Source organism: Theobroma cacao, chromosome 4 (assembly GCF_053813885.1).
Source record: "Theobroma cacao isolate CCN51 chromosome 4, ASM5381388v1, whole genome shotgun sequence".
In the NCBI taxonomy this organism is placed as follows: Eukaryota; Viridiplantae; Streptophyta; class Magnoliopsida; order Malvales; family Malvaceae; genus Theobroma; species Theobroma cacao.
In genome coordinates this window covers 40,294,267-40,318,890 of record NC_142642.1, presented here as the reverse complement: position 1 = coordinate 40,318,890, position 24,624 = coordinate 40,294,267, and the positions used below count along the sequence as shown (strand labels likewise).

The following is a 24,624-nucleotide window of genomic DNA, read 5'->3' as shown; positions in this document are numbered from 1 at the left end:
GTTAGTTTACTCCATGTATAATTGCCTATGCATCCAAAACCAAATTTTCAGAATGATTCATACCATCATAGCTAGCCTTGCATTCAACGCCTACTGCTTATCTCGGCATCTTATGGATCTAATTGACTGCATGTGGTTGGAATAGGATTCCTCAGCAAGAAATCAAAAAGTTCCAAAAATACTAAAGAGTTGCCATCATAACCAGCTGTATGTTGTTAGACAATACTGGCTTATACAATAAGAAGGCAATCTCACTCCTGGATGTAAAAGGGCATATTGGAGTTCAAGTTTTTGGTATTGTTCTCTCCTTTTTTTTTTTTCCTTCCTTGTTTGATTCTTCCATGTTCCTTCTTCTGATGGCATGATTAGAGTTATCGTTATCTTTTGAGGATCTGGAAGAGATAAATGAAACGTTGTAATGTTAAGGGCCTTGGAATTCCTTCAATCTGAACCATATCTGTGACATGATTCAGATATCAATGAAGTAAAGAAGGAATGTGCATGGCTTAGAAAAATCATAACCCAATCTCTTAATGTTTTATACTTCAATCATGGCTTCTATCCATGGATTATCAGCTGCCAGTCTTATCAAAATTGCAAGAGCAAGTTTCAATAAAATTGCTTCCCTGGAATGGTTTGATCTCTCTGTGCTGAACAAATTCTTCAATGATGGTTGCTTTAATCTTTCTGGTGATGAGATAAAAGACGTAGAGCTTGCAATTCTTCTGCTAGCTTCTGCTGACAAGGTTGACAGCCGACAGTTTGAACATGCACGAAAGTTCCTAAACTTGTGTGATTTCTTGTCTTCCAATGCGGGAAGTTCAATACAAAGAGTGGTGCATTATTTCAGTAAGGCTCTTCGAGAGAAGATGGATGGAGAAACTGGGGCAACCACATCAAAGGCTGGGGAAAGCAGGGGAGGAGAACTATCGCATCCAGATGAGACAATGGTGAGTTTGAACCCTGCTCTCATTACATGTTCCCTAAAACTTCCCTTCGTTCAGGTTACACAGTTTGCTGGACTCCAAGCAATCATAGAAAATGTAGCCTCAGCAAAGAAGGTTCATTTCATTGACCTTGCAATTAGAAGTGGAGCACAATGCACAGCCTTGATGCAAGCTCTTGCAACTCGTGATCAATGCTCGATTGAGCTTCTAAAAGTAACTGCTGTCGGGACAACATCACAGACAAAGATGAAAGAGACAGGTAAAAGGCTGGCCCGTTTTGCTGAAGCATTAAACATACCCTTTTTGTTTAACACTGTCATGGTGACAGACCTCAAAGACATCAGTGAAGATATGTTTGAGTTAAATGATGATGAAGCTGTAGTCGTCAGCTCCCGATTTCTGCTGAGACATACTTTAACACAATCTGATTGCTTGGAATCTATAATAAGAGTGGTTAAGAACCTCAATCCATGCATTGTGGTTATCACAGAGTTTGAGGCAGATCACACATCTCCGATTTTCATGGAACGCTTTTCTGAAGCATTGTCTTTCTATACTACATATTTTGATTGCCTCGAAGATTGTTTTGATCGGTGTGATCAAACCAGGACGATTTTGGAGGCTGCATACTTGGGTCTAGAGATCCGAAATACTGTTGCAGCAGAGGATGAAGATAGGATTTTCCGGGACATGAAAATTGAAGCCTGGAGAACCTGTTTGACGAATTTGGGGCTGGTAGAAGTAGAGCTAAGTTCATCATCTTTGTATCAAGCAAATTTGGTGGCCACACAGTTTGCTCCTGGAAATACTTGCACATGTTGTAGGAATGGGAAGTCCCTAGTTGTCAACTGGAAAGGGACACCAATTCTTTCTCTTTCCACTTGGAAATTATTTGAACAAAGCAAGCCAAGAAGGAATTGCAATGTAAAACGCAAATCTCTCGGTGACCCAGCCCTGTAACTTAAACTGCACATGTTTTGATGTATTGTCTTGAGAAAATCATAAATCCGAAATCCTGTTCTGATTCACAGTCACAGTTCCCTCTGCCTTTAAAACGAGGTGGGATATCTTCTAGAAGGAATGTGTTTTCCTGGAGTTCACTTTATTTGCTTGTTATACAAGTTTTAAAAGAAAAGCTCCTTTTTTTCTCCTAGAAATCCATGCAGGGAGGATAATATGTGCATGCATTGGTTGACAATAATCACTTATCCTAATTTCAACCCAAAAATATAAACAGAGATCATATTTTTCTCAGCTATAACTTATAGGGGAAAATTGATTAGGACAAAGGAGAACCATTTTATTGTGCAATCATTGAGGAAGTACATTAGTCAAGTCTGCAATCAAAATGAGCTCAAAGATTATTAAAAACAAAAAAGAAAAGAGCTCAAGGACCCATTTTCGGGTACGTTTTTCCTTGATGAACATAGACAGAGAGGGGATTCACAAAAGTTGCTCATCAATGGCTAACTCTTCTATTATGTTTCCATGGTTTAGAGGATTGAAGCACGGGATATCAGAGCATTTGTTAGGTAAGGTGGTAGAGTCCACGTCTTGATTCCATGAGAGAATAGGCCTAGGATATTTGCGTGCGATGATTACTGAATTTATGACCTCATCAGTTGGATGAAACACTGAAAGAACTTCAAAGCCTTGAAGATCACAAGGATCAATGGCAGGATATAAGAATGCTCGAGCTCCTTGTGCACTCCTTAGCAACAGAAAAGCTCCTGGAGCCATGTACTCAGCCAAGTGACGTATTACTTGAGCCTTCTCCTCCTTTTCCATACCTACTAGAGCCGCCAAGAAAATAACTTCACATTCCTTTAAGCCACTGGACACGTTCATAACATCAGCAGTGTGGAAAAACATTCGTTTTGATAAGTCAGGATCCGAGGAAACCAACTGAAAGGCTTTGGCATTTGCAGATGGATCAATATCATAGTTATGGAAGGAGGTAGAAATTAGATTTTTGGTAGCCAAGATGATGGAAGTGAGAGGGAGGGGACCGGAGCCTATAAACGCCACTTGGTTAGGAAGTGTGGTGCACTCTTTTTGCAGCATGGAAAATTCCAGATGAGTCAGTTTGAGGTAATTGGAATAGTGAGGGAAGATACTGATATGGTCAAGTGGATTTGCATGAGATCCTATGAAGGTAGAGAAATGTTCCTCTAAGATTCCCTCAGCTTCCCCACAAACTTTAATTAGCCTGGATCTCATTTCTTGAACTCTTTCACTCAACTTGGTGATATCAATATCACTTGGGGATAGACATGTAAGCACAAGTTTGGTGAAGAGGGTGTTGACATGGTTGGAGGGACTGAGGTCTTCTAACCTTGAAATTTTCTCATAGAGATTGGTGATATTAGCTACCAATAGCTCCTGATGAGATTCCATAATGTCACTATAAGATTTTAGGGAGTATCCAGGGAGAAGCAATACACTCCTGCTAAGCCAAGGGCACTCTCCTTTGAAGACTTATATATGCATATGGGGAGGCTTTATCTTCTCTGAAGAGGTGATTTAATCTCCACTGCTTCATTGGCCAATTATAAAATTGCAGATTGTAATGCGTAAAAACCATTAACTCATACAAGATTGTAGCATGAGGGGAATCACAATGGCTGCCCCTGAACCCCATTGGAGAGCGCTGGGAAAAAGGGACAAAAATGAAAAAGAAACCAGATGCTGTCACAGAAAAGTTGGATTTAAAATATGGTTAAAACTTAAAATACTTCATAGAGGTCAGAGAAAGGTTTTTTTGGTTTTTAGCTAGTATATCAGAAGCAAGAGTTCCTCAAGAGTACGGCAGATGACACGATAGCAAGTTTTTTCTTACATTAAGAGGAGATAAGTTAAAGCCAAAGGTCATTGTAAAGTCATGATCACCGTCATTAGTCACTATGAGGATTGAGGCATGCATGACCTCTAAAATGCATTCTATGCCCGTACAGGGTGCTTTTCTTTGGGGGGGTTTGAGTCTGACTCCTCTTACCACTACTTAGAATGTACCTGTCAATCACAGATTGATGGACAACCACTTATTTAGCCACTCTGCACTAAAGTTCTAAACATTCCAAACCTGACACCGCCTACTTTAATCCAGCATAAAAGAAAAACAAAAAGAATGATTAGGCATATCTTCATCTGTTTGCTTAGTTACAACATATAACTGTAGCAAAACAATTTTACTGTGAATAACGATGTGAAGCAGCCAGTAAAGTTCAAGGCAATGCAGCAGCATCAGCTGAGGGAAGAAGGTGGAATGTTGTTATAGTAGTACTTTTCCACTAATCAACAGAAAAGAGGGCCATTGCATCCGTCAACCCTGTGAGTACATAATGTCGACATTCTATGTTGTCACAGAAACTAGTCCTCTCAATTTGCAATCCATGTGGTTCTTCCTCTTGCTTCTGCTTTTTTCTTGTAATTTTCTATTCTGATTTGACTGGTTGTAAATCTATTCATTGTCTAATCTAATCATAGTTGTTTTTGAGCTGTCTGCTTTCTACATGATGCTTTTGCATTCCACTTGCCTTTGACCTATCATTTGATTCTGGTTTTTACTTTTGCTTGAGTGCTGGTGACGGTATAGTACTATCTCTTCCCTAGGCTCAGCAGAAACCAATGGTAGCTTAACCTCCATAACCTAACCTAACATCATATTCTATCTGTACCAAGCCCTTTGCTGTAAATTTCTGCTGTTAAGTTATAAAGCCCCAAAATATGGTTTCATAAATCAATAAATCTGAAAATAAATGCCATTTTTGATTGCCCAGAAACAAAAGCAATGCCATATATTTTGTGATTAAAATAAATTTCATTTGATCTTTGATAAGTTACCTAACTTATTCTAAACCCATAACTTATTTACTGAGTTGAGTGAATAAGTTTGCTTCATTTCACCTTTCTATGCATCTGTTAGACTCAAGTTTTTGACGTTCTGATCCTGGCTACACTTCGAACAAGTTATTCCCACACCAGGCCCAACAGTACCCAATTTTTCTAAAGTTAAGGGCCTACCTGTCGACTGGTAATCAGACCAAATAATTTCCTAAAACACAACCCAAGAAACTACACATTTCCAGGGACAGTCACCGCATTATGTAAGTATATGTGTCTCTCAGCGCAACTCCGCAAGCCCCAGCAGGCCAGCACGGCCCAACATCACGGCCAGGATGGTTACAGGTGAATCTCGAAGTTGACGCGTGCGAAGGCGGAAGTGAAGAGAAGAAATTTCTTTAACTAGGAACTGGGAAGCTCGTTCTGGGACACAAAGACAAAAGTTAAGCGGACAAAAATGGAGGGGAAGACAGGGGAAGAAATGGGTAAGACCTTGATGACTGAGACATGGCTGAGGAAGCACCGTTTGTTGTACGTTGGAGCTACTAGACATCCTTTCATCCGCAGCATTCGAGATGGGAACATTGATCTTTCATCTTTCAAAACATGGCTGGTATTTTTCTGATTTTTTATTCTTGATAATCTGTTTGTAGCAATTTGTTAACATTTAGGCATAATTACTATGCTAGCTCTATTGAAAGTTGTTTCTTTAGAGGAAAATTGATTGCTTTGAATCCAATTTTGATGCTTTATAATATGAACTGACTTGGTCCCAAATTTTTTAAAAAAAAATAAAACTTCAGGGGCAGGATTACGTATTTGTTAGAGCGTTTGTGCCGTTTGTAGCAAGTGTGTTGAGTAAAGCTTGCAAGGGATCAGATAATAGTAGTAATGATGTGGAAGTGATGTTGGGAGGTATGGCTGCTCTAAATGATGAGATTGCATGGTTCAAGAAAGAAGCTTCCAAGTGGGGCGTTCAGCTCTCTGATATTGTTCCTCAGAAGGCCAATCAAAATTACTGCCGGTAATCATTTTATATATAGGGTGTTTACCAAAAGTTTTTGCTTTTGATTATGCTTGTTGCTGTGATTACTCTGGAATTATTTCATATTAGTGCCTTTATAGCTAATGGAAATGTGTGTTCATGGACAATCTGATGTCTTTCTTTGAGTTGCTAAATCATGAATTCCAATGTTTAGGAGGTCTAAAGTACAATTTAGAACGAGCTTAATGAGTATTTTCTTGAATATGGGTTTCTGCTCATTGCAAGTTGTCAACTTCTTAGCCTAACTAAGCCTTGGTCAGAGTCCTAGTGATCCTTAATCCAATGGATATATGTGTTTTAGTGTTCATCTTTGGGATCATTTCCAGGTAGAAATGGTTTCTTGATTGAATCCAGTAATTTCTTTCTTCGTCAAACTGATGGTCAATATGAAAGAACAATTCAGATCTTTGAAGATATATTGAAGCTTGATATAATTGATTTGGAAGATTATTGGAATGGATATTATCTTTTGCAAAAGTTGAATTGAAAGTTGAGAGGAGATAACCTCTTATTTAGTTTTTTCATTGCTGCCATTAAGCCCATGTTAAAGTTGTGGCATCAGAGAGATTTGCATTGAGCTGTGCATATATGTTCTTGGCATTTATGTGTTACCTTTACCTGGGGTGTGCTATATTGAGTTTAAGAATCAAAGGGTAGATCCTGGTTCATGTAGATCAATTAGATAGAATTATTATTATAGAGTTTGGAAAAAGAGTGATTTAATTGAAGTTCTAGTCTAAATTCTCTTTTAAAACTTTCTCCTTTTAATGCACAAAGACATCTTAAATAGGCTCTTGGAAATTGTATTATTGATCATCGGACATGATTCCATAGTCTTGAGTTAAAATATTGAAGCAGACACATTATTTATTTTATATTGCAGATTTCTTGAGAGCTTAATGAGCCCAGAAGTTGAATATACTGTTGCAATCACAGCTTTTTGGGCGATTGAAGCTGTCTATCAAGAGAGTTTTGCCCACTGCCTGGAAGATGGCACTAAACCCCCCCCTGAGCTTCAGGAAACTTGCCAAAGATGGGGCAATGAAGGTTTTGGTCAGTACTGCAATGCTCTCAGAAAAATTGCCGATAGACAGCTAGAGAAGGCTTCTGATGATGTGATCACAAAAGCCGAAGTGACATTCTTGCGTGTTCTTGAACATGAGGTTGATTTTTGGAATATAAGCCATGGGGGAACCTGAACTTTATGAACCTGATATGATTTGAATAGGTTGCCCTCTTTCCTCATCTGAAGTGAAGGTGCCAACTATGACTTTTCCTTAGCATAGAAAAGCATAGAATTAGCTTGCTAAATCTATGAGATTGCACAATATTATAAACAGTATAGCACTGGACAAATATGTTAAAACAGTGTCTGTATTGTTTTATGTTGTATCTTCAATGTGTTAATCAATCAATAGTTTGCTATCTTGTTCCTCATTCTCACCTTGAAAAGTATCATTTGAGGCAGGGAGACCATTCCGAGCAGAGGAAGCCTACAAAATTCCTGTTTGTTTTTGGATTATGGAATATGGAATGAACCTCTGGAAAGACCTGAAGAAATTTCTCAAGCAAAATGTAATAGGAAAATGGCTGTTCTTGTTCTTCAATAAATAGTTGTAGGTTGATAGCATGAAAAATTTGACCTGCATTCCATTCTTTGCGCAAGGAAAAAGGGGAAGAAAAAAAAAAGAATGTGGGAGAAGAAGATAACCATGAACGGCCTTATCTTGTAGGAATTGTTTTTTTATTGCTTTGAAATTCGTTGCACGAAAAAGAAAATGATTTGATAGATATCTAGAAATCAAAATCCATATGATTTAGGTACGCACCAAGGGTTCCTTCAAGGGAAATACAGACCAAACAATTTTGATGAACTGTAAAGAAACACTGGAAGCAAGGTTTTATTTCATGTATGTACAAACTGCAAAAATACCAGACTAGAAAACCAATTGAATCTAGTCATTTTGTACATGAGAAATCCAAAGTCTTGGAACAAAATTTAATAGTTGAACATCCCAACAGAGGCCATGATGGGCTGACCAGAACCATGACACTGCCAAGACTCCAAATGGGGTTCCTTGATGTCAGCAGTTCGATCGGAAAAGCTTCCAGGCTGCATCAAGTTCATTTGCAACAGGTCCATGTGAGTTTGCATCAGTTCCAGATTCCTTAAATATTGAGCCAACTCCAACTTTTGGGCCTTCAGGAGATTGTTTTCTGACTCCAGAACAAAAGTCTTCTGCATTAAAATTTCATAATTGTCAGCATTCCTGCATATCTCTACATTCAAAGAAGCAACCTCTCTGACCAAGTCCTCCAACAGCTTTTGCTTCTTCATTCGTGATCGTCTTGCAGATTCTCGGTTTGATAGCATCCTCTTTCTCTTCTTTTCATCCATGGCCATGCAGCGAGCATCTGCCTCAGACCCTGAGCTCGTCTGTGGGAGGGGATTCGACATCTTCTTGGGGTAGAATTAGAATAACAGCAGCCTTAGAATCTAGGATAGTAAAGGTAATAGAGTACCTTCAAGAACTTGTAAAACTCGGGTAAAATCAAACTAGAATTCCTTGCAGCCAAAAGAAAACAAAAAATAATGACAACAAAAAAGGAAAAATCAAACCAAAATTATTGAGAAGACGTAAAACCAATGAAGAATGACAACAGACACTGAATGGAAGAAAAGAATCTGTGAGAATGAAGAAAGGCAGTTCATATCATAAGTCTTATGAAGAAAAATTTTATTGATAAAAAGGCAGAACCATAACGAAAAACAGAACAGAAATCTCGGGCTGAGAAACAAAAGAGAGGGTTGTGATTAGAGGACTTAAAAGGGGTGAAGATAAGGAGAAGAAAGCTGTTGAAGAGTTGAAAAGTGGAGAATTCGGAGCTTCCAGAGGGGGATATATAAAGACAAAGGGTTCATCCTGAAACAATATTAAAATAATAAAAATAAAAGGAGGGTTTATCCTTTATCCATTAAGGATTATGAACATGAAGCTTGAAGGAATCTTCCATGTGGGGTTGGTGAATGGCGGAGAAACGTGTGTTAATCCAATTGACAGTTCCATTTCTATATTTGCGATTGGTCAAAGACAATGTATGCTGCAAAGTTGTTAATCACATGAACAATGAACTTCTTTTTTTGTCACAGCTGGTTTCGACTGTCCTTTAATTTCTCTAGATTACGGACTGATCAGTTGAAAATTTCTTCCATGGCACCATCCATCTCATGCTTTCCCCTGCTTTCTGGGACGGCAAAGATTGCTTAGCATGAGGCTGTGTCTGTCTTTCCTTATAAATGTCCAAGGATCCATTTTCACCCCACTGTTTTTCACCTAATTCTCGTGTTAAATCTAAAGGCTGAATCACCGTTTTGAGCTTCTATTATGCCTAAGGTTCCCCTTGTTTTACATAACCATCTCCCCTCCTAATTTGCCCATTGTTTCCATCTCTTCTCCTCCCTAAACAAAGCCTAAGACTTCATTTCTTGGTGCAACAGTCAATTAAAAATTTGCAGTACTATCAGATAAGGCAACTAACAATTCTCACCTTTTTATTTTGTTTTAATTCTTATTCTTCTTATCTAAAACAATAAAATTTAATAATAATCAGAATAAAATTTTCTATCGTGCTTGATATCTAAATAAAAGTCTTTTGTCTCACTTCATATTCATATAACATCTTTTACATAATTTTACATTCGAGGGTACTCATAGGAAGGGGTGCTAATAGGAATCTATATAATATTTCTTAAGGGAAGTCGTTTTTCTTACCTGAAGTTTCTTTATCATTATCCACTCACATTTCTAGTATTTTTCTTCCTTTGTTGTGACTGCCCCATCCACCTTTTTTTTCTTCATGTCCTTATCTAGTTAGCTGCTTTTGTAGACTAAAGGCCAAGGTGGTCCTGCGTGGCCTTTTTCAGCTAAATTTGTCTGCAAACTTTAGTCCAATCGCAACCCGAATTAAGATTTTATTTGTTTATAAACGTCAATGCTTTTGCAGATATTCTTAAAAAGTTAATCTCCATGGTCCTACATGTGAGTAAGAGCACCATTTTTGTCCTGATTTGTGTGAAGATAGTTTATGCATTTACGTCTCTGCATTCGTGTGCCTGCGCAGCCAAGCAGCTAGAGGCTTCCTTTTCGTCTCACTCCCATGTAATTTAACACAATTTTTTCCTGAAATGGCTATGAAATGGAAGAATTTTCATGCAGAAAAGAAGTCTCAGTTCAAGCCTATCTCATCTGCAACATCTTTAATTCATACCAACTTAAGTTTTGTTTGAAATCATTCATAACTTTCTGTCATAGTTATAAACTGGTGCTTACATGTATCCTTTCTAGTCGTCGCAGTGCTCTGCTCTGACCACAGCTTAGAGCCAAGGGTGGAATCATGCATTTTTTACTTAAAAAACTCATCTGGCTAGCTTGGATCTATCTTTGTGACAAAGCTTAATGCGAAACAGCCGTACCCAATTTATGATGATGATGTCATTTGTCATGTACTCCCCCCAAAAAAATGTCAGTCGTCATGCTCCAATAGTAACATGCAGCCCTACCAAGGAAACTACAGTAGGTGGAGATTGTATAGATAAGAGTCCACCAATGTTGTTAATAGATAATACTGTAAATTTGGTCTGATAATCTCATAAGAAACTCGACCCAGCAGTTCTGCTTGATGGGTTAGAAATTTTTTACTCAAATAAACAGAAATCTTTTCTGGAATTTTGCACCATGTATCTAATTTACACTACTGAATAGAAACTTTTTGCCGTTCAGTCTTATAGTTAAAGTTATTTGTACAGTAGATTCTACAACAAGAGGCGTAAAACCCACAGTTCAGTTGCTCATGGAACACTTGCTTATGAAAATATGTCCATTGCATTAGCAGATATAGTTGAAGTCTGAGTAGCTAGCTAGCATGCATCCTAGATCAGGCAGCACAAGGGTTGCCCACTTTGACAGTTGACTGCAAATCAGTATTATGGCCAGTTCCACATCCTCAGCATTTTATATCTTTTGGTTGCCAGATGACCATTGTTGCAGTGGGAAGAGGGGAGGCCAGGAACTGTATATCCAGGCTAAACCTGCCCCCCTTTCTTTTTCCTTCTTAATTTCTTTGCTTTTGGGGGAGAGTGAGGGGGGGGGGGTGTTGCTTGACTTGATTGACATATGGAATCACATGTCCTTCTATCAGTTCTGGAGCAAGAATAATGCATCTGCTTCAGAGCATAGCTTCTCTGTTACGACAAATTGGGCACATTCCTCATCATGTCAGCAGTGCTTTATCAGGTCTTCTTCATCAGCAATAGATAAGGATTTTCTGCAAGTTTCATTAAAGGGAACGCACTAGTATTTTGAATTAACTTTTTCTGCTCCTTTTCACACTGCAAGAATGAATTCTAGTTTAACAGAATCTTGATATGTTATATATATGTGACTATGAAGCCTGAGTAAATGACAAGCAACTTGAACAGATCACACAGATGAATTTGTACCCATTAACAGGATAAGATTTGAGCTTCGATGCTAATCTAAATATCTTTTGACTTGATGGGAGAAAATTCTGTTCATTTCGAGTTGCTTTATGCTTCCACACCAAGGAAAATGAAAGATAAAAGCAGTATCCAAGAATTGAAAAAAGTTTACTCGTGTGGCTGCTAAGATTCGGGACCAGTTCTCAAAAGCTGCAATAGAACAATTTTAAAACTAATTAAACTGCATTATGCTCCTTTTGTTATTAAGCCTACTACAGATTTCCCTGCTAATACAATGTCTAGTTCACAATATGTATTCTGAATAAGTAATTGTGGAAAATGGAAGCAGCTTTGCAAACATTAGCTTGAGGAGCATGCAACTAGAACTATTCTAAAGTTCTACTTTGCTTTCCCTTTTTTAAGATGTTGGGAGAGAAGGGTTATAAGTTGAGCGTTCATCTCATGCATACCATTGCAGTGCAGGGTTTCATGAAAATTAATTTCCAAGACAGATGTCAATTGTCAAATCTCTTATTTCTTGCTACCGTCTAGGAAGAAAGAATGAGATAGAATGGAGAATGATGAAATGGAAAATAAAAAAGACCAAGAAGCTTCGAAGATCTAGACTAACGAATTATGCAGCAAACTGCAAACAAGAATGAAGACTTCGTTTATAAGAAAAAGAAGGCTTTCCCATGTTGGTTCTAGATTTCTAGAGGTACCCTGGTCCATTCCGGTGCATCGGCTTGCTCTTTCAATTGCTGACAGAAAACGCCTGACGAAATATTGCTGACTCAATCAGCATTAAATTGCCCCAATTTGTAATAATTAATAGATAAAACTTGGCGTTTAAGCCGACACACGTGATTCTCCCTTTCTACATCTATAAAAAGAAATGTCATCCTCTCCTTTGTGCATCATAGTGGTGGACAAGCGCCCAAAAGCAAAGAGACAGGAAATAAAAAGGCTGGTTTTAGGCTTCTCACTGCATCCATGACTATAGATAGCAGTGCTCGTGTCAAGAATCAGGTGAGGGACAGCATTGAACATGGGTTCGATGGTATGCACCGGGTGGCTGACGCCGTGACCTTTCCTTTGGCAGCTGTAGATGGTGCTATCCATGGAGTTGCTCGAGGAGTTCTCAACTGGCTCACTGATACACATCCTGAAGACCGAAAGAAAAAGTGCAAGCCTGGCCATGGTGCACCCCCACCCCCACCTAATCCCTACTATTCTGCACCTGCCCCTCCACCCGCATATGCGCAGTCCTATCCATATGCATACAATTATGGTTATCCTCCGCCTCCTCCTCCACCACCAGGACCGCTGCCACCACAAAGTCAGAACAATCCAGGATATCTTTTCTATGAGAAGCAACAATCCAGGACATCTACCTGGACCTCCTCCGATTCTAATGGTTACTACCCTGGGCGTCCTGGTAATTAACAGATTCAGAATGTTAATCAAGGATGGGGACTATAATATATAATACCAATCAAAATAATGGTGCAATCAAAGTGTTGGACAACTTTGGTGGTGCATGATCCTGAGCTTGCAATCTGAAAATCAAATATTAAAGCCAGAGGTCAATGATTGATCTCTGCTATGTAACTAAAATACTTATAAATAAGCAAATGTCATATGCTGCAAAGTGCAAACTGATGTAATATACATGCCTCCTGCTAAGAGGTGCTGGTTTGAATTGCTAATAGAATTACTAGTACAAGATTATCAAGTCCATCATCCAACTAGTTTGAGTTACTTCAGAAATATTTAATCATCATTTTTAGTTTTTTTTTTTAAATTAAGGATTCGTACATATAAATAAAAGAGATTATGCACCAACCAATAAGTTAAATATTCGAATGTCTATTTTTTGTTATTTATTACAACTTTTTATTACATTTTACAATCTCTTGTTACGTGTTATAACTTTTTGTTATTTATTACAACTTTTAGCAAATGGTAGCCCTTTGATGACTAAGAGCATATGTTGGATGATGAAGTAGTCCGGAATAATTATAAGCCGTTAGAAATTCCTGTTAAGGAATAGCTTTGCTTTCAAGCACATACTTTATTTTATTCCTTTTCACCTCTTCTTTATAAGAATGAAGGTCGCGGTCAATCCTCCAAAAGCAAAGAGAACCGAGAAAGAGAGGGCCATGAGGAAGAACCGAGTTAGGAATCGAGTGAGTGACTCAGTAGAACATGGGTTCGATATGCTGCACCGCGTAGCTGATCGTTGCGTGATGTATCCCTTGGCGGCCGCCGAAGGTGCTGTCCAGGGAGTTGCTCGAGGGGTTCACAACTTGGTCACACATAAACATCCTTCGGACCGAGCCACAGGCGACCCTGGCAGGTACTTCCGCAAGCCTCCTGACCATGCATGCGGACAGCCCGTTGGACCATGTGTGTGTTACGGTCATCCTCCCGCTCCCGCTCCTCCTCCTCCTCCACCACCACTACCACAGTTTCAGTACCATCCGGCATATCCAGTTCCTTGCCGCCCTCCCTACTAGTCTAAAAGCAACTTTTCTGTCTTAGCAATGACCATAAGATTAAAATGTCAAGGATAAGAACAATAAGACAGCTATGATCGCTCTTGTTTTGATTTCTGTATCACCTACAACTTATATAGCTTTTACAGGCATATTTTGTAGGATAGTTGCAACCCAATCCTCTAATATATAGTTCTACTTTATGGTAGCTTTGCCTGTAATGGAATCCAGTCCATCATCCAACTTGCTTTTGAAATTATTTGGGTTGCTTAACTTACATCTGTCAGAATTTTTTTCAATGGAGCTTGGCACACTGGGTGGTCTGACAGTGATAATGGTCTAGTTAGATCAATCAACAAATTACATGAATTATTAGTCGAAAACTTCTTGCAGTTGTCATCAAATTTGTTTTGGTTTATCTGATAAAAGACGAAGAGAAAACTGATTGTTAATAATATAAACTTGAACATGTCCATTAAGTCTTCTTGGAAAATGCTACAGCGCAATTTTACCGACTCAAAACCACGAATAAGTATTTCACGACCTTCTCGGAAAATAATGGACACAACCCACAAAGTATGATTGCCTTGGCGCAAGAAACAAATGGCTTGGACAGAAGTTTACAAGATCTGATCAGCAGCTGTGTTCAACTTTTCTACTAAGCCGAGTTGTGTCCTGATGATGCTTGATAAGTATAGTAACAGCAACTGATCCTGCAGACTTTCATTAACAAGCTTATCAAAGGCTGGAGGAGATAGTTTAGGTAGGGACGCTACTGTATCTGCTATAAATCTACCGATGCTGTTATCCGCTGCAACCCGCCCTTCCACAACATCATCAACATATTTGTAGACATCATCTATCAAAGCCAATAGTCTTTCCATTGTGACTTCCATTCCTTCCAAATCATTCGGCAGTTTGTCAACTGCTGTTGTCTTGAGGATGTCTAATCCAAGTCGCTCAGCTTCAAGCATACGTAAATCAAGAGGAATTTTTTGGAATTGAGCAGCAAGCTGTAGGTCTCCAAGAGCTAAATTGACAGAAACATAAGCCTTTATGGTACCCTCTCCATTCCCAAATCCCGTATCCACTGTCAGATGAACAGGGTTAGGTACTTCCCTGGAATAAAAATCATGGATTAATGCACTACCGCCCCTGACTCCGAGCCCAGTGGAATACCATCCAACAATGACTTCTTTCGGATTCACTTTTTGGTGGGAGACTAACATATTATGATGGTATTCTATATCCAAAGCAACTTGTTCGGAGGATTCGGTGTGAGGAACGGCGTAGGAGTTACAGACATCGACGGTGCCGTCAGGGAGGACGGAGCCGAGAAGCGTGCCAATGACGCGTTCGGCTTGGTCGGGACGCCTCACGTAGCAATCGCAGATGTTCAATATGACGAGAGGGTGAACCTTCGCCGACAGGCTCGCCGTTGACGGCGCATTGAACTGCAAAACAGTGTGCTTGCTGGCCGCCATCTTGTCTCGCCGATCTCCTTTGGATTTGTCGGTTTGAGAAAGTGAAGGAAAGAGAGAGAGCTTACAATATTTTCCTTTTTCTAAAATTGCGTATGATATATATATATATATATATATAAATATAAATTAATCCTAATTTTATTCATATTCTAACTTTAACTGATAAAATTACAATATAATAATATTGTATGCTAATCTAACTATATAATTTTGTCTAAAAACCTTAACATTGGGAAGCATTCGCAGCCATCAAACTGAAAAAGAAATATAACAAAACAAGATATAAAGAAACATTAATTATGGAATATCATAGGTCGAAGAGGTATAAACAAGCTAATTTGTGTTGGATAGATTTAATAATTGTAATTAGGACTCTTCGTTCCGATGATGTGGCTGTAGTTTAGTGGTAAGAATTCCACGTTGTGGCCGTGGAGACCTGGGCTCGAATCCCAGCAGCCACAGTTGTCCTTTTCAATTGGACCAGAAAATACAAGTTTATTATTGTAATAAAAAGATAAAGATTTCTTCTTTATTTGTTAAATTAATGAAGATATCAAATATAATTGTATCATTATGGTTATTATTTTGTAGAAAGCCTGGCCCAGCCCAAAGAAAAATAAAATTAAATCTGGGCCTGATTTTTTCGACTAAATCCGACCCATTAAATAAAGAGTTGACAGAAAAAAGGGTTCAAGTGCTTTAACCTTGAACCCCCTAACCTAGTACTACATGATTGCCGCTTTTGCCAATCTGATGTTCTTCTGCAACTGAACTGGAAGCTTATTTTCTTTCAATTTCCTCTTCAATCTTCTCTCTGTTTGGTTTCCTTGAAGCTAAACAGATCTCCGGGTTGTGTCAGCTTCAGGTCAGAAGTTCTCTGCCTGAATTTAGTTTCCTTAAAATATTCTTTATCATCTTTCAGTTTGCTTCCTTTGCACTGTCTGTAATTTTTCCTATGGTGCTGAAAGTGGAACCTGTTGTTGTTCATTTGTATGATTTTAGTATGATGTTAAGAAGTTTCTAAAATTGTAATCTTTACTTGTATTTATTGTTTCTCAAGACAATATGTGATCTTTGCCTTGTTAAAAATTTGATGATGTTCCAGGATTCTTTGCATATATGTTTCTGGGTGAAGTTTTAACCATTATTTTTTGTTGGGTTAATATGACATAAATAAGTAGTATTAATCACTTACTAGAAAAGAGAAAAAGGGTTTCTTTTTCCATGATTCACCATCTTTGTCTTCCATTATCACCTGGATATAAAAATGAGAACTTTGATTTTAGTGAAAAGGAATTGAATTTAGTGTTTTTTCAGCTCTGGGAATTAGATATATTTGCAGCATTTCTTGGTTTTTATGTTTGTTGAATATTTTGTATTATGTACAGAGTGGGAAGTGAAAGGATGATGACTGCTGATTCGGAATCGTTATTAAGTTTGGGGGAGATACAAGGAAGAGGAAGGGCTCTTGTAGCCTCGCAACCTTTGAAGGCAGGCCAAATTGTTCTCAAGGATTCTCCCATCCTTGTCTACTCTGCTCTTCCTTTGGTTAGACCTCAATCTTCTGCCTCTGCCTCATATTGTGACAATTGCTTCAGAACACTCTCATCATCAGCAAATGTAACGTCTTGTCCTTCGTGTTCTCATCATCATCTCTTCTGCAGTCCTAGTTGCCTAACCATGGCAACAGCTGCCTCTCATTCTACTTGGGTTTGCCAGGCTCTCAGTCGCCTTCGTGACTGCCCTTCTCTTGTTCCTCAACCTCTTGAACGCCAAGTACAAGCTCGTTTCCTTATCGCTGCCTATAATCTTGCCCTTACTTGCCCCGGCCATTTCCAGGTTTTGCTTTCTCTTCAAGGCCAGGGTTCTCCTTCTGATGCTCCCGCTGTCCAATTCCTGCATTCTCTCATTTCATCCATCTGCCCTCCTCCTTCATTATCTCTCTCCATTGAACTCACAGCAGCTCTATTGGCAAAAGATAAGCTCAATGCCTTTGGATTGATGGCACCTATCTCCCTTCAACAGGATGGACAGAGGTCTGTCCGTGCTTACGGCATCTATCCCAAGGCTTGTTTCTTCAACCATGATTGTCTTCCTAATGCTTGCAGATTTGATTACCTTGACTCGGCTCCTGGCCAGAATACTGACATCACTGTTCGGATGATTCATGATGTTCCCCAAGGTAGGGAGATCTGCTTGAGTTATTTCCCTGTCAATCTTAATTACTACACCAGACAGAAGAGATTGGCTGAGGACTATGGCTTTACCTGTGATTGTGATCGTTGCAAGGTTGAGGCTAATTGGTCTGATAATGAAGCTGATGTTATTGATGATAATGGAAATGTGGAGAAGGAAGAGGTCATGGATGAGGACAGTGATGAACAAATGATAGCCTCTGACACAGATGGGGATGCAGGAGGAGTTGATGATTTTCCTCATGCTTATTTCTTTTTCAGATACATGTGTAGTCATGAAAACTGTTGGGGCACACTTGCTCCTTTGCCCCCATCTGATGATGCTTCTTCCAAAGTATTGGAATGTAATGTCTGCGGCAACCTCAAGAATGATATAGATGTATGTTGACTTGGGACTAGGTACCTTTCCCCTGGTGGACTGCTCTAAGTACAACAATGTCAACTCCCCCCCTTCCCCTCTAGCATCATCAATCTGTTTTGTGTTTATACGTACTTGTTGTCACCAGGGCTTCACATTTTGTTCTCTTAATCTCTAATTGTCTATATTCAATTGTTGCTGGCATTGTTTCATTACGACTTCATTGTCTTTTCTCAAATTCTATCGTGCAGATGAACTGAAAAACTTAACAATTGACTGCTTCTCAAGTTTCAACAAAAAAATTGGTGGTGGTGCTCAAATTATTAAAATGATTATGAAAAAGTTAATTTTAAGAAGAATAAACTGGAAAAATTCTGCTATGGTTTCTGTGTTACTGCTTTACGTAAAGATCAATTTTCTTGTACGGATGACTATTAGCCAGAATATTTATATTCTATATTCTAATTATGACTACTTTTTCCTATACAAGTGCTACAGTAAGCTTGTTCCAGTGTCAGTGACGTTGTGCATGCAAGATATATATCAGGGGGAGGCTTCGTTGTCCCATTGTCACATACTTTCAAACCCTTCAAATGTAAATTTTGTATATTTTTTGGAAGTTTTTTTAACAGAGGAAAGATAAAAAATAAACCATGAGATTTCTCTTATTTGAGATGATGATACATCGGAAGGAAAAGGAAACCGAATTCCCCTGCATTGTGCCAGTTCTTACATATCACTCTTAAGAGATATAGTTGCATTATATTCGGCTGAAACATCCAGGATTCTTCCTCCACCAAAACTGAGGGGATATTTTGGCTGCTTATTTGGGGAGAATAATCCAAAATGTTTCTCCAGCTCTGGTTCCTTCTGGTTCTCATCAAACAAGGCAAACAGATAAGTCTCTATAGCTCTTCCAGGCCTCTTTGGGGTACCTCCTTGGACATGCCCGATCAATTTTGAGAGGTAAGTTTGTGCATTTTCAACCGATGTGGCGAACCCTCCCGCTGATGGCCATCCACTTTCTGAGACAACAACCCCCAGAGAAGGTTGCCCAGCATTCTCAAGAGCTGAGTATAATGCATCCAACATTGCATCAAAAAGGTTTTGGTATCCACGCCCTTGATCCCATGCGACAGGTGAAGGGGAAGTAAATAGAGCATAGGGAAGAGAGATGTCCCTCGGGTTACCAGCATGACTGAAGTAAGGGTATATATTCGCAAGTAAAGGTGTGCTGGCCCATGCTAGGTGGCCAATGATTGGGTCCAAATATGACCTAACATCCCCACGAAAGGCACCTGCTGATGGAGGATAGGAGTTTCCGATCAAGGTCATGTCAATTGCAATCGAAACCTTGATGTCGTTGTGCAAGCCAGCTGATCGAACTGCGTTGAATACATTCACCAAGGCAGGCAAAACAAATTGAGCTAACCAAGCGGTGCCACCGTTGACAGGACTAACTTCATTTCCAACAGCAATGTACCGGAACCTGACACTGGGCCAGTAGCTTACTACGTTTCTTTGTACCCAGGACTGTGCATTGGAAGGGTTAGCAAGGTTTTGAAGATCCGAATTCGGGACACCTAGCATTACTTCAATGTTTGAGCCTCTGAGAGCTTGCAGAGCTGCTGGATTTGGATCATAGAGTCTCATTCGCCTGATGTTGCGTGATTTGTAAAGCTCGATGACTTCCCATGCGGATGGAAGATTGTTGCCAAGCATTCCATAACAAACACCAACAGATTCGGCACCTGCATTTCAGATCAACTCTTATTAATTACAGCTGGATTGGAATTTCGGAAAGCAACAAGTTTTTGCTGCTCAATTCTCTAAAAACAGTATCCGGATGAACATCGAGAGCTAATAGAGAGAGAGAAGCCAGGCTTGGACTTCTCTGCCTGACGGTAACGAGTATATATAATGAGTTTAAAACAAAATTACCAAGAAGTTGTATAGGTCTCTTGACCCCGAAAGAGTATAGAAAAGCTAGTCGAGCTACACAATTTTTCACTTTTCTTGCTATTAACATGTAGAGTGGTTTATCTGGCTAATATGATAGGAATTCCAGCCATCAGAGAGCTAGCTAGTCGATGAACTCTCCTGCATGCATGCACCAGACTCTTGGAAAATTATAGACAAGCTAGCTTTAACTGTTTTAAACTTTGTACATGTCTTCAAAGCAAACGGTCAGGTCAATGGTATAAGGACCAAATGCACAAAGACTCCATTAGGCAGACAGACAAACAGGAGAAAGAAAGAAACCTGTTATATCCAAGTTTGCTGTGAAGAGCCCTAGAAGAAGGATTATCGCAGCTATGAGGGAACTGTTGCTTGTTGAAGAGAAGGTAGCCATTGAGAATAGACTAAGTCGCTTGGACTATGCTTCTGATTGCCCCATACCATTAAGCTCTTTATATAGAAGACACATTGCATATGGATATATTTGTCTAGATTAATTAAATGCCATATGTAATAAAGAAGAAATTTCAGGGCGGCTTTCAATATTACTGGATCAATTCATGATTATTGAGTTTGAGACACGTTAATTTGCGGGACTTTTCTGACCTTTTTAAGCTGTAAAGAATGAATTGAAAACGTCAGCTGCAAGCACATTAGTTACTACACTGAGTTGAAAATGGTCATGGAAGGCTAGTACATGGGACCCGGCCATAAAAAAATTCAGAGATAAGCTCGCGAGTTGGCAAAGGAAGCTACTGTACATTGGTGGAAGGGCAACGCTCATTAAATCTACTTTATCTTCTCTTCCACTTTCCTACATGTTTATTTTTAAGGTTCCTAAAAGTGTGATTCAAATCTCAAAGTGTGATTTTAAAGTTGGATAAATTGCGTAGATATTTTCTTTAGAAAGTTGATGAGAGTAAAAAGAAAGTGACAAAAGTAAAACCGGAAATTGTCTATAAACTCAAGAAACATGGTGGGTTGGGAATCTCGAACCTCTTAATCAACAACAGAGTCTTATCATGCAAATGGTGGTGGAAGAAAGGTGATGAACCAAACTATTTATGGAGGAGGTGCATTAAAGAAAAACATGAGGAAACTCAACCTTGGATTCCAAGGAGTGATAAATTGGCAAACATGTCAAAAATTTAGAGAGATATGGTACAATTTTTAAGGAGATTGAGGGACTGCCTAATTTCATTGGAAGTGATGGATGCCGATGGGTGTTGGGGAAAGGGGACAAGCTAGATTTTGTTTTGGTATGATTCATGGCTGGTGGATAACCCCTTAAAGAGAGGTTCCCTTAGATTGTTTGGCCTTAAGAGCAATAAAGAAGCAAAAGTTGAAGACTATACTTTCGAGTTGAGGTGCATGATGGACCAAAATGGGCATTTGATTTTCGAAGAAACCTCTTTGATCGGGAGAAAGAGGAAACTTGCCGATCTTCATATACTAGCACCTAAAGTCCAATGCTTACACAAACTGACAAAAGAGCTATTAACAAGTAGGACTAGTTTATCTGACTAAATTGATAGGATTTTCAGTCATCAGAGAGCTAGCTAGCTAATCGATGAACTCTCTTGCATGCGTGCTGCATGCGTTCACCAGACTCAATTGGAACATTACATACAAGCTAGCTTTAACTGTTTTAAACTTTGTACTTTGTACTTCAAAGCAAATGATCAAAACCGAAGCACAAAGACTCTAGTGGGCAGACAGACGAACAGGGAGAAAGAAGGAAACCTGTTATATCCAAGTTTGCTGCGAAGAGCCCTAGAAGAAGGATTATCGCGGCCATGAAGGAACTGTTGCTTGCTGAAGGGAAGGTAGCCATTGAGAAATAGATCAAGTCGCTTGGACTGTGTTTCTGATTACCCCATACCATTAAACTCTTTATATAGAAGACACATTGCATATGGATATATTTGCCTAGATTAAATGCCATATGAAATAAAGAAATAATTTCAGGGCGGCTTTCGTTAATGGAACAATTCATGATCATCTCCCTATGACGTCCTTTTCATTTCTCTTTCCTTCTTACTCTTCTACGAAGACGAATTACCTTTTTTAATTTCTTGAGTTTGACCTTTTTAAGCCGTAAAGAATGAGTTGAAACCATCAGCTGCAAGCACATTAGTTACTAAACTCAGTTTAAAATGGTCATGGATGTCTCGAGTTAGGAACTTGTACATATTCAGTGTGACAAAGGAAATCCACGCCTTGTTGGGTTACTTTTTAACGAAATTGGGCTGCTTTTTCTCAATGGAAATCTCCCTACCTGTTCGATCCTCATCACATGCCATTCAAAAAATTGAAAAACCAAAGTGGATGGCTTAGCCGCCTTTGACGACCTTGCCTGCATGACGTTTAACATCTTGCAACAACTTGATTAATCAAACTGCTTCAAATCAACCTATGAGACATCGAATTTCCTTAATAAATTGCAAATTTAGGATACCTAATTAATCTACTAGGCTTCGCGAACATGCCATGTAACTCGGCGACTTTGCAGAAGATATATATCTACACGTTGTCTAAAGACCAAGACCACGTTACGTGACAAAACATCCAATGATTTCTAGACCGAGAGATCCATATGGTCTTGTAACGACTTTCATTAGTGTTGTTGTCCTTATACTATTAATTAACAACTGCAGCCGGCGGCTTCACTGTAGCAATGGATGCGATCTTAACTTGCACATGCCAAAAAGACTATTCAAATCGAAGCTAAGGGAAATCTGAGAGCTGATCAGAAAGATTAGACCAGGAAGCACACCACTGAAATTGATCCCCGGCATTCAATCATGAGTTATCAATCAGGAAAATGTTCTGTTTATGAAGAACTAATTCATTCAGGGTTATCTCCCTCAACTCGATCTCTTTTGTAACACTGTCCGAAAACAACTCCTAGAAGCACAATGCTGTGCAGTCTATCTGCTTATAACTTAAAAAACAACCTGCTGTTTCATTTCTGTTGATATCCATGGAGTTCATCTACCACCTTCCTTTACAATGGAGTTCAGCATTAAAAACCCAATACCGGTTCACGAAACATGGATCAAAACAAAAAAGTTTGACTCATTTTGAGCCCATAACGTAATTAAAACCAAAAACACCCACGGACCAGCGAGTCTTTCTAGGCCTGAGGCACCCGAGTTGTATCTGCTCCATTTATAATACTATGGGCCCATTATTAGAATTGATTTTTTTAGGATTTTGGGCCTTACATATGTATAGAACCGATCCGGCTCATTTCGATTACTCCGACCATCTCTTTTTTTATTTATTATTTTTTAAATATCTCAAAATAATATATTTTTTATTTTTTATTTTTTAAGATAAAAAGTATTGTAAATCAATATTATAAAAATTTTTAACTTAAAATATGAAATATCAAAACCTTTTTTAATATGCACGAAAATCACATAAGACAAAAAAATAAGACAACATAATCCATTTTTATTTATCACGTTTAAATAATAATAATAATAATCACTATTTATATGCACTTAGGAGTTTTATGAATAGTGATTATTACTTTTCACAATATCTTAAGAAAAAAAATATTATTTATTATTTAATGTAATTGAAATATATTTTTGTTAATTGCATGTATCTTATTAATTTTTCAAAAATTTATTCTTCATATGCTGACTTTCCAGGATTTTATAATAGCAAAAATCTAAATTTGCACTTAGTTTGAGACCAGATTTCTCAAAAAAAAAAAATATTAAAAAACAAAAGTAAACTTTATTGTATGCTTTTTTTTAAATTAATTTTTCTTTAAAGCAAAAGATGCAATCATGCAACATGACAAAAGTGAATCTTTTTCTGCGTGGAAAAAAAAAAGTCAAATAGATGAGGAAAATGCTATTTTGCCACTAAAATCGACTAACACCTATATTACTATGCTTTTAACTACTTTTATTCTGTCTTAACCATACTAAACTTTAGCCTAAGAAAAGAAAAAAAGGGTCAAAATATCTACTTTTTCTTGATATTTAAGGTTGAAGTATTTAAAAAATAGTTTAATTATATTCATTTATGTGATTAAATTTTTATTTTTTTATTATATCAAAATAATCTTTTAACTCTCTATTCATATGATACAAGTTTTCAACTCAAATGAAAAAGTGACGGTTATAAATCGTATTGTCAGTTAATATTTTCTTGTCTATATGGTATATAACTCGATAAATGATGTAAATAGATAACAGTTGAAATGAAAAATAGGTCATGCAGTGGCATGAGTAAAAAATACCAAAATGATATTAAATTTGACTATTGTTATCTTTTTATTAAAATTAAACATTTGTATGAATATAAATTGAAAGATGAGAATTTGATTATGTACAATAAAAATATAAATGGATATAATTTAAATTTATATTTAACTTATTTTCTTTAGCTTAATTTGCATTTTGAATAATTTTAGTAGTACAAATTTCAACTTCTAGTATATGAATCACAATATTTGAGGAAGTAACTCTCATATAGTGGCAGTATTGCTTTTCTTTTTCTTCTTTAATTTGAAAGGTAGAAAAAAAAAGAATTTATTTATAAAGAATAAAACTACAATTAAGACAAATATCGAAACCAGTTAGGGCCCACCCGTGGGCTTGTCTCGCCGTGCATTAAAAATCCTTTGATGCAAGTACAAACAGACGTACCGTAACGAACCAGAAGCCAACCAGAGCGGTGCACCCAGCGAAGGTAAAACGGCGCCGTTTTCTAACTTTTCGTCCAGCACGCGACGGTTCACGCGCGTGGAGGCCCCACTTAGCGATAATTCCCTTTTTTTTTTTTATTTGTTATT

General features: G+C 38.2%; 6 protein-coding genes, 1 non-coding gene and 1 pseudogene across 8 annotated transcripts; 4 read left to right on the top strand and 4 right to left on the bottom strand.

Annotated features, from left to right (window-relative positions):
* Window positions 1–551: 551 nt before the first annotated feature.
* Window positions 552–1,907, top strand: LOC18603634 (DELLA protein RGL2-like). Its single transcript, XM_007035715.3, has one exon. The coding sequence runs from the start codon at window positions 552–554 to the stop codon at window positions 1,905–1,907; it is 1,356 nt and encodes a 451-aa protein (XP_007035777.3).
* A 325-nt stretch (window positions 1,908–2,232) lies between these two features.
* LOC18603633 (nicotianamine synthase-like) lies at window positions 2,233–3,389 on the bottom strand. Its single transcript, XM_018119790.2, has one exon. The coding sequence runs from the start codon at window positions 3,342–3,344 to the stop codon at window positions 2,391–2,393; it is 954 nt and encodes a 317-aa protein (XP_017975279.2). The 5' UTR covers window positions 3,345–3,389; the 3' UTR covers window positions 2,233–2,390.
* A 1,634-nt stretch (window positions 3,390–5,023) lies between these two features.
* Window positions 5,024–7,272, top strand: LOC18603632 (heme oxygenase-like, multi-helical). The gene is made up of 3 exons (XM_007035713.3): window positions 5,024–5,403; window positions 5,594–5,814; window positions 6,719–7,272. Exons 1-3 carry the CDS (start codon window positions 5,248–5,250, stop codon window positions 7,032–7,034), a joined length of 693 nt encoding a protein of 230 aa, XP_007035775.3. The 5' UTR covers window positions 5,024–5,247; the 3' UTR covers window positions 7,035–7,272.
* A 427-nt stretch (window positions 7,273–7,699) lies between these two features.
* On the bottom strand, window positions 7,700–8,703 carry LOC18603631 (bZIP transcription factor 53). Its single transcript, XM_007035712.3, has one exon. It carries the CDS (start codon window positions 8,291–8,293, stop codon window positions 7,835–7,837), a length of 459 nt encoding a protein of 152 aa, XP_007035774.1. The 5' UTR covers window positions 8,294–8,703; the 3' UTR covers window positions 7,700–7,834.
* A 5,551-nt stretch (window positions 8,704–14,254) lies between these two features.
* Window positions 14,255–15,351, bottom strand: LOC18603628 (eukaryotic translation initiation factor 3 subunit F pseudogene; annotated as a pseudogene).
* Window positions 15,352–15,685: 334 nt separating this feature from the next.
* TRNAH-GUG (transfer RNA histidin (anticodon GUG)) lies at window positions 15,686–15,757 on the top strand. Its single transcript has one exon. It is a non-coding gene; the product is annotated as a tRNA-His (tRNA).
* A 245-nt stretch (window positions 15,758–16,002) lies between these two features.
* Window positions 16,003–18,064, top strand: ASHR2 (ASH1-related protein 2). Its single transcript, XM_007035706.3, has 2 exons — window positions 16,003–16,161; window positions 16,685–18,064. Exon 2 carries the CDS (start codon window positions 16,701–16,703, stop codon window positions 17,877–17,879), a length of 1,179 nt encoding a protein of 392 aa, XP_007035768.3. The 5' UTR covers window positions 16,003–16,161; window positions 16,685–16,700; the 3' UTR covers window positions 17,880–18,064.
* A 427-nt stretch (window positions 18,065–18,491) lies between these two features.
* Window positions 18,492–21,708, bottom strand: LOC18603626 (Glycosyl hydrolase superfamily protein). Of its 2 annotated transcripts, none has more exons than XM_018119946.2 (2): window positions 21,552–21,708; window positions 18,492–19,600 (listed from the first exon to the last, which is right to left on the bottom strand). In XM_018119946.2, exons 1-2 carry the CDS (start codon window positions 21,691–21,693, stop codon window positions 18,579–18,581), a joined length of 1,164 nt encoding a protein of 387 aa, XP_017975435.1. In that variant the 5' UTR covers window positions 21,694–21,708; the 3' UTR covers window positions 18,492–18,578. The 2 variants fall into 2 exon arrangements, with proteins under 2 accessions (XP_017975435.1, XP_017975436.2); XM_018119947.2 differs by lacking the exon at window positions 21,552–21,708 and adding an exon at window positions 20,112–20,267.
* Between the last annotated feature and the right edge of the window lie 2,916 nt (window positions 21,709–24,624).

Excerpts from the sequence above, each read along its gene's own strand:
- LOC18603633 (XM_018119790.2), bottom strand. The coding sequence starts at position 3,344 with ATGGAATCTCATCAGGAGCTATTGGTAGCTAATATCACCAATCTCTAT.
- LOC18603626 (XM_018119946.2), bottom strand. The coding sequence starts at position 21,693 with ATGGTATGGGGTAATCAGAAACACAGTCCAAGCGACTTGATCTATTTC. Across the intron at positions 19,601-21,551 it reads AGCAAACTTGGATATAACAG|GTGCCGAATCTGTTGGTGTT; the intron begins GTTTCCTTCTTT and ends TCTGAAATGCAG.
- LOC18603631 (XM_007035712.3), bottom strand. The coding sequence starts at position 8,293 with ATGTCGAATCCCCTCCCACAGACGAGCTCAGGGTCTGAGGCAGATGCT.
- LOC18603632 (XM_007035713.3), top strand. The coding sequence starts at position 5,248 with ATGGAGGGGAAGACAGGGGAAGAAATGGGTAAGACCTTGATGACTGAG. Across the intron at positions 5,404-5,593 it reads CATCTTTCAAAACATGGCTG|GGGCAGGATTACGTATTTGT; the intron begins GTATTTTTCTGA and ends ATAAAACTTCAG. Across the intron at positions 5,815-6,718 it reads GCCAATCAAAATTACTGCCG|ATTTCTTGAGAGCTTAATGA; the intron begins GTAATCATTTTA and ends TTTATATTGCAG.
- LOC18603634 (XM_007035715.3), top strand. The coding sequence starts at position 552 with ATGGCTTCTATCCATGGATTATCAGCTGCCAGTCTTATCAAAATTGCA.
- ASHR2 (XM_007035706.3), top strand. The coding sequence starts at position 16,701 with ATGATGACTGCTGATTCGGAATCGTTATTAAGTTTGGGGGAGATACAA.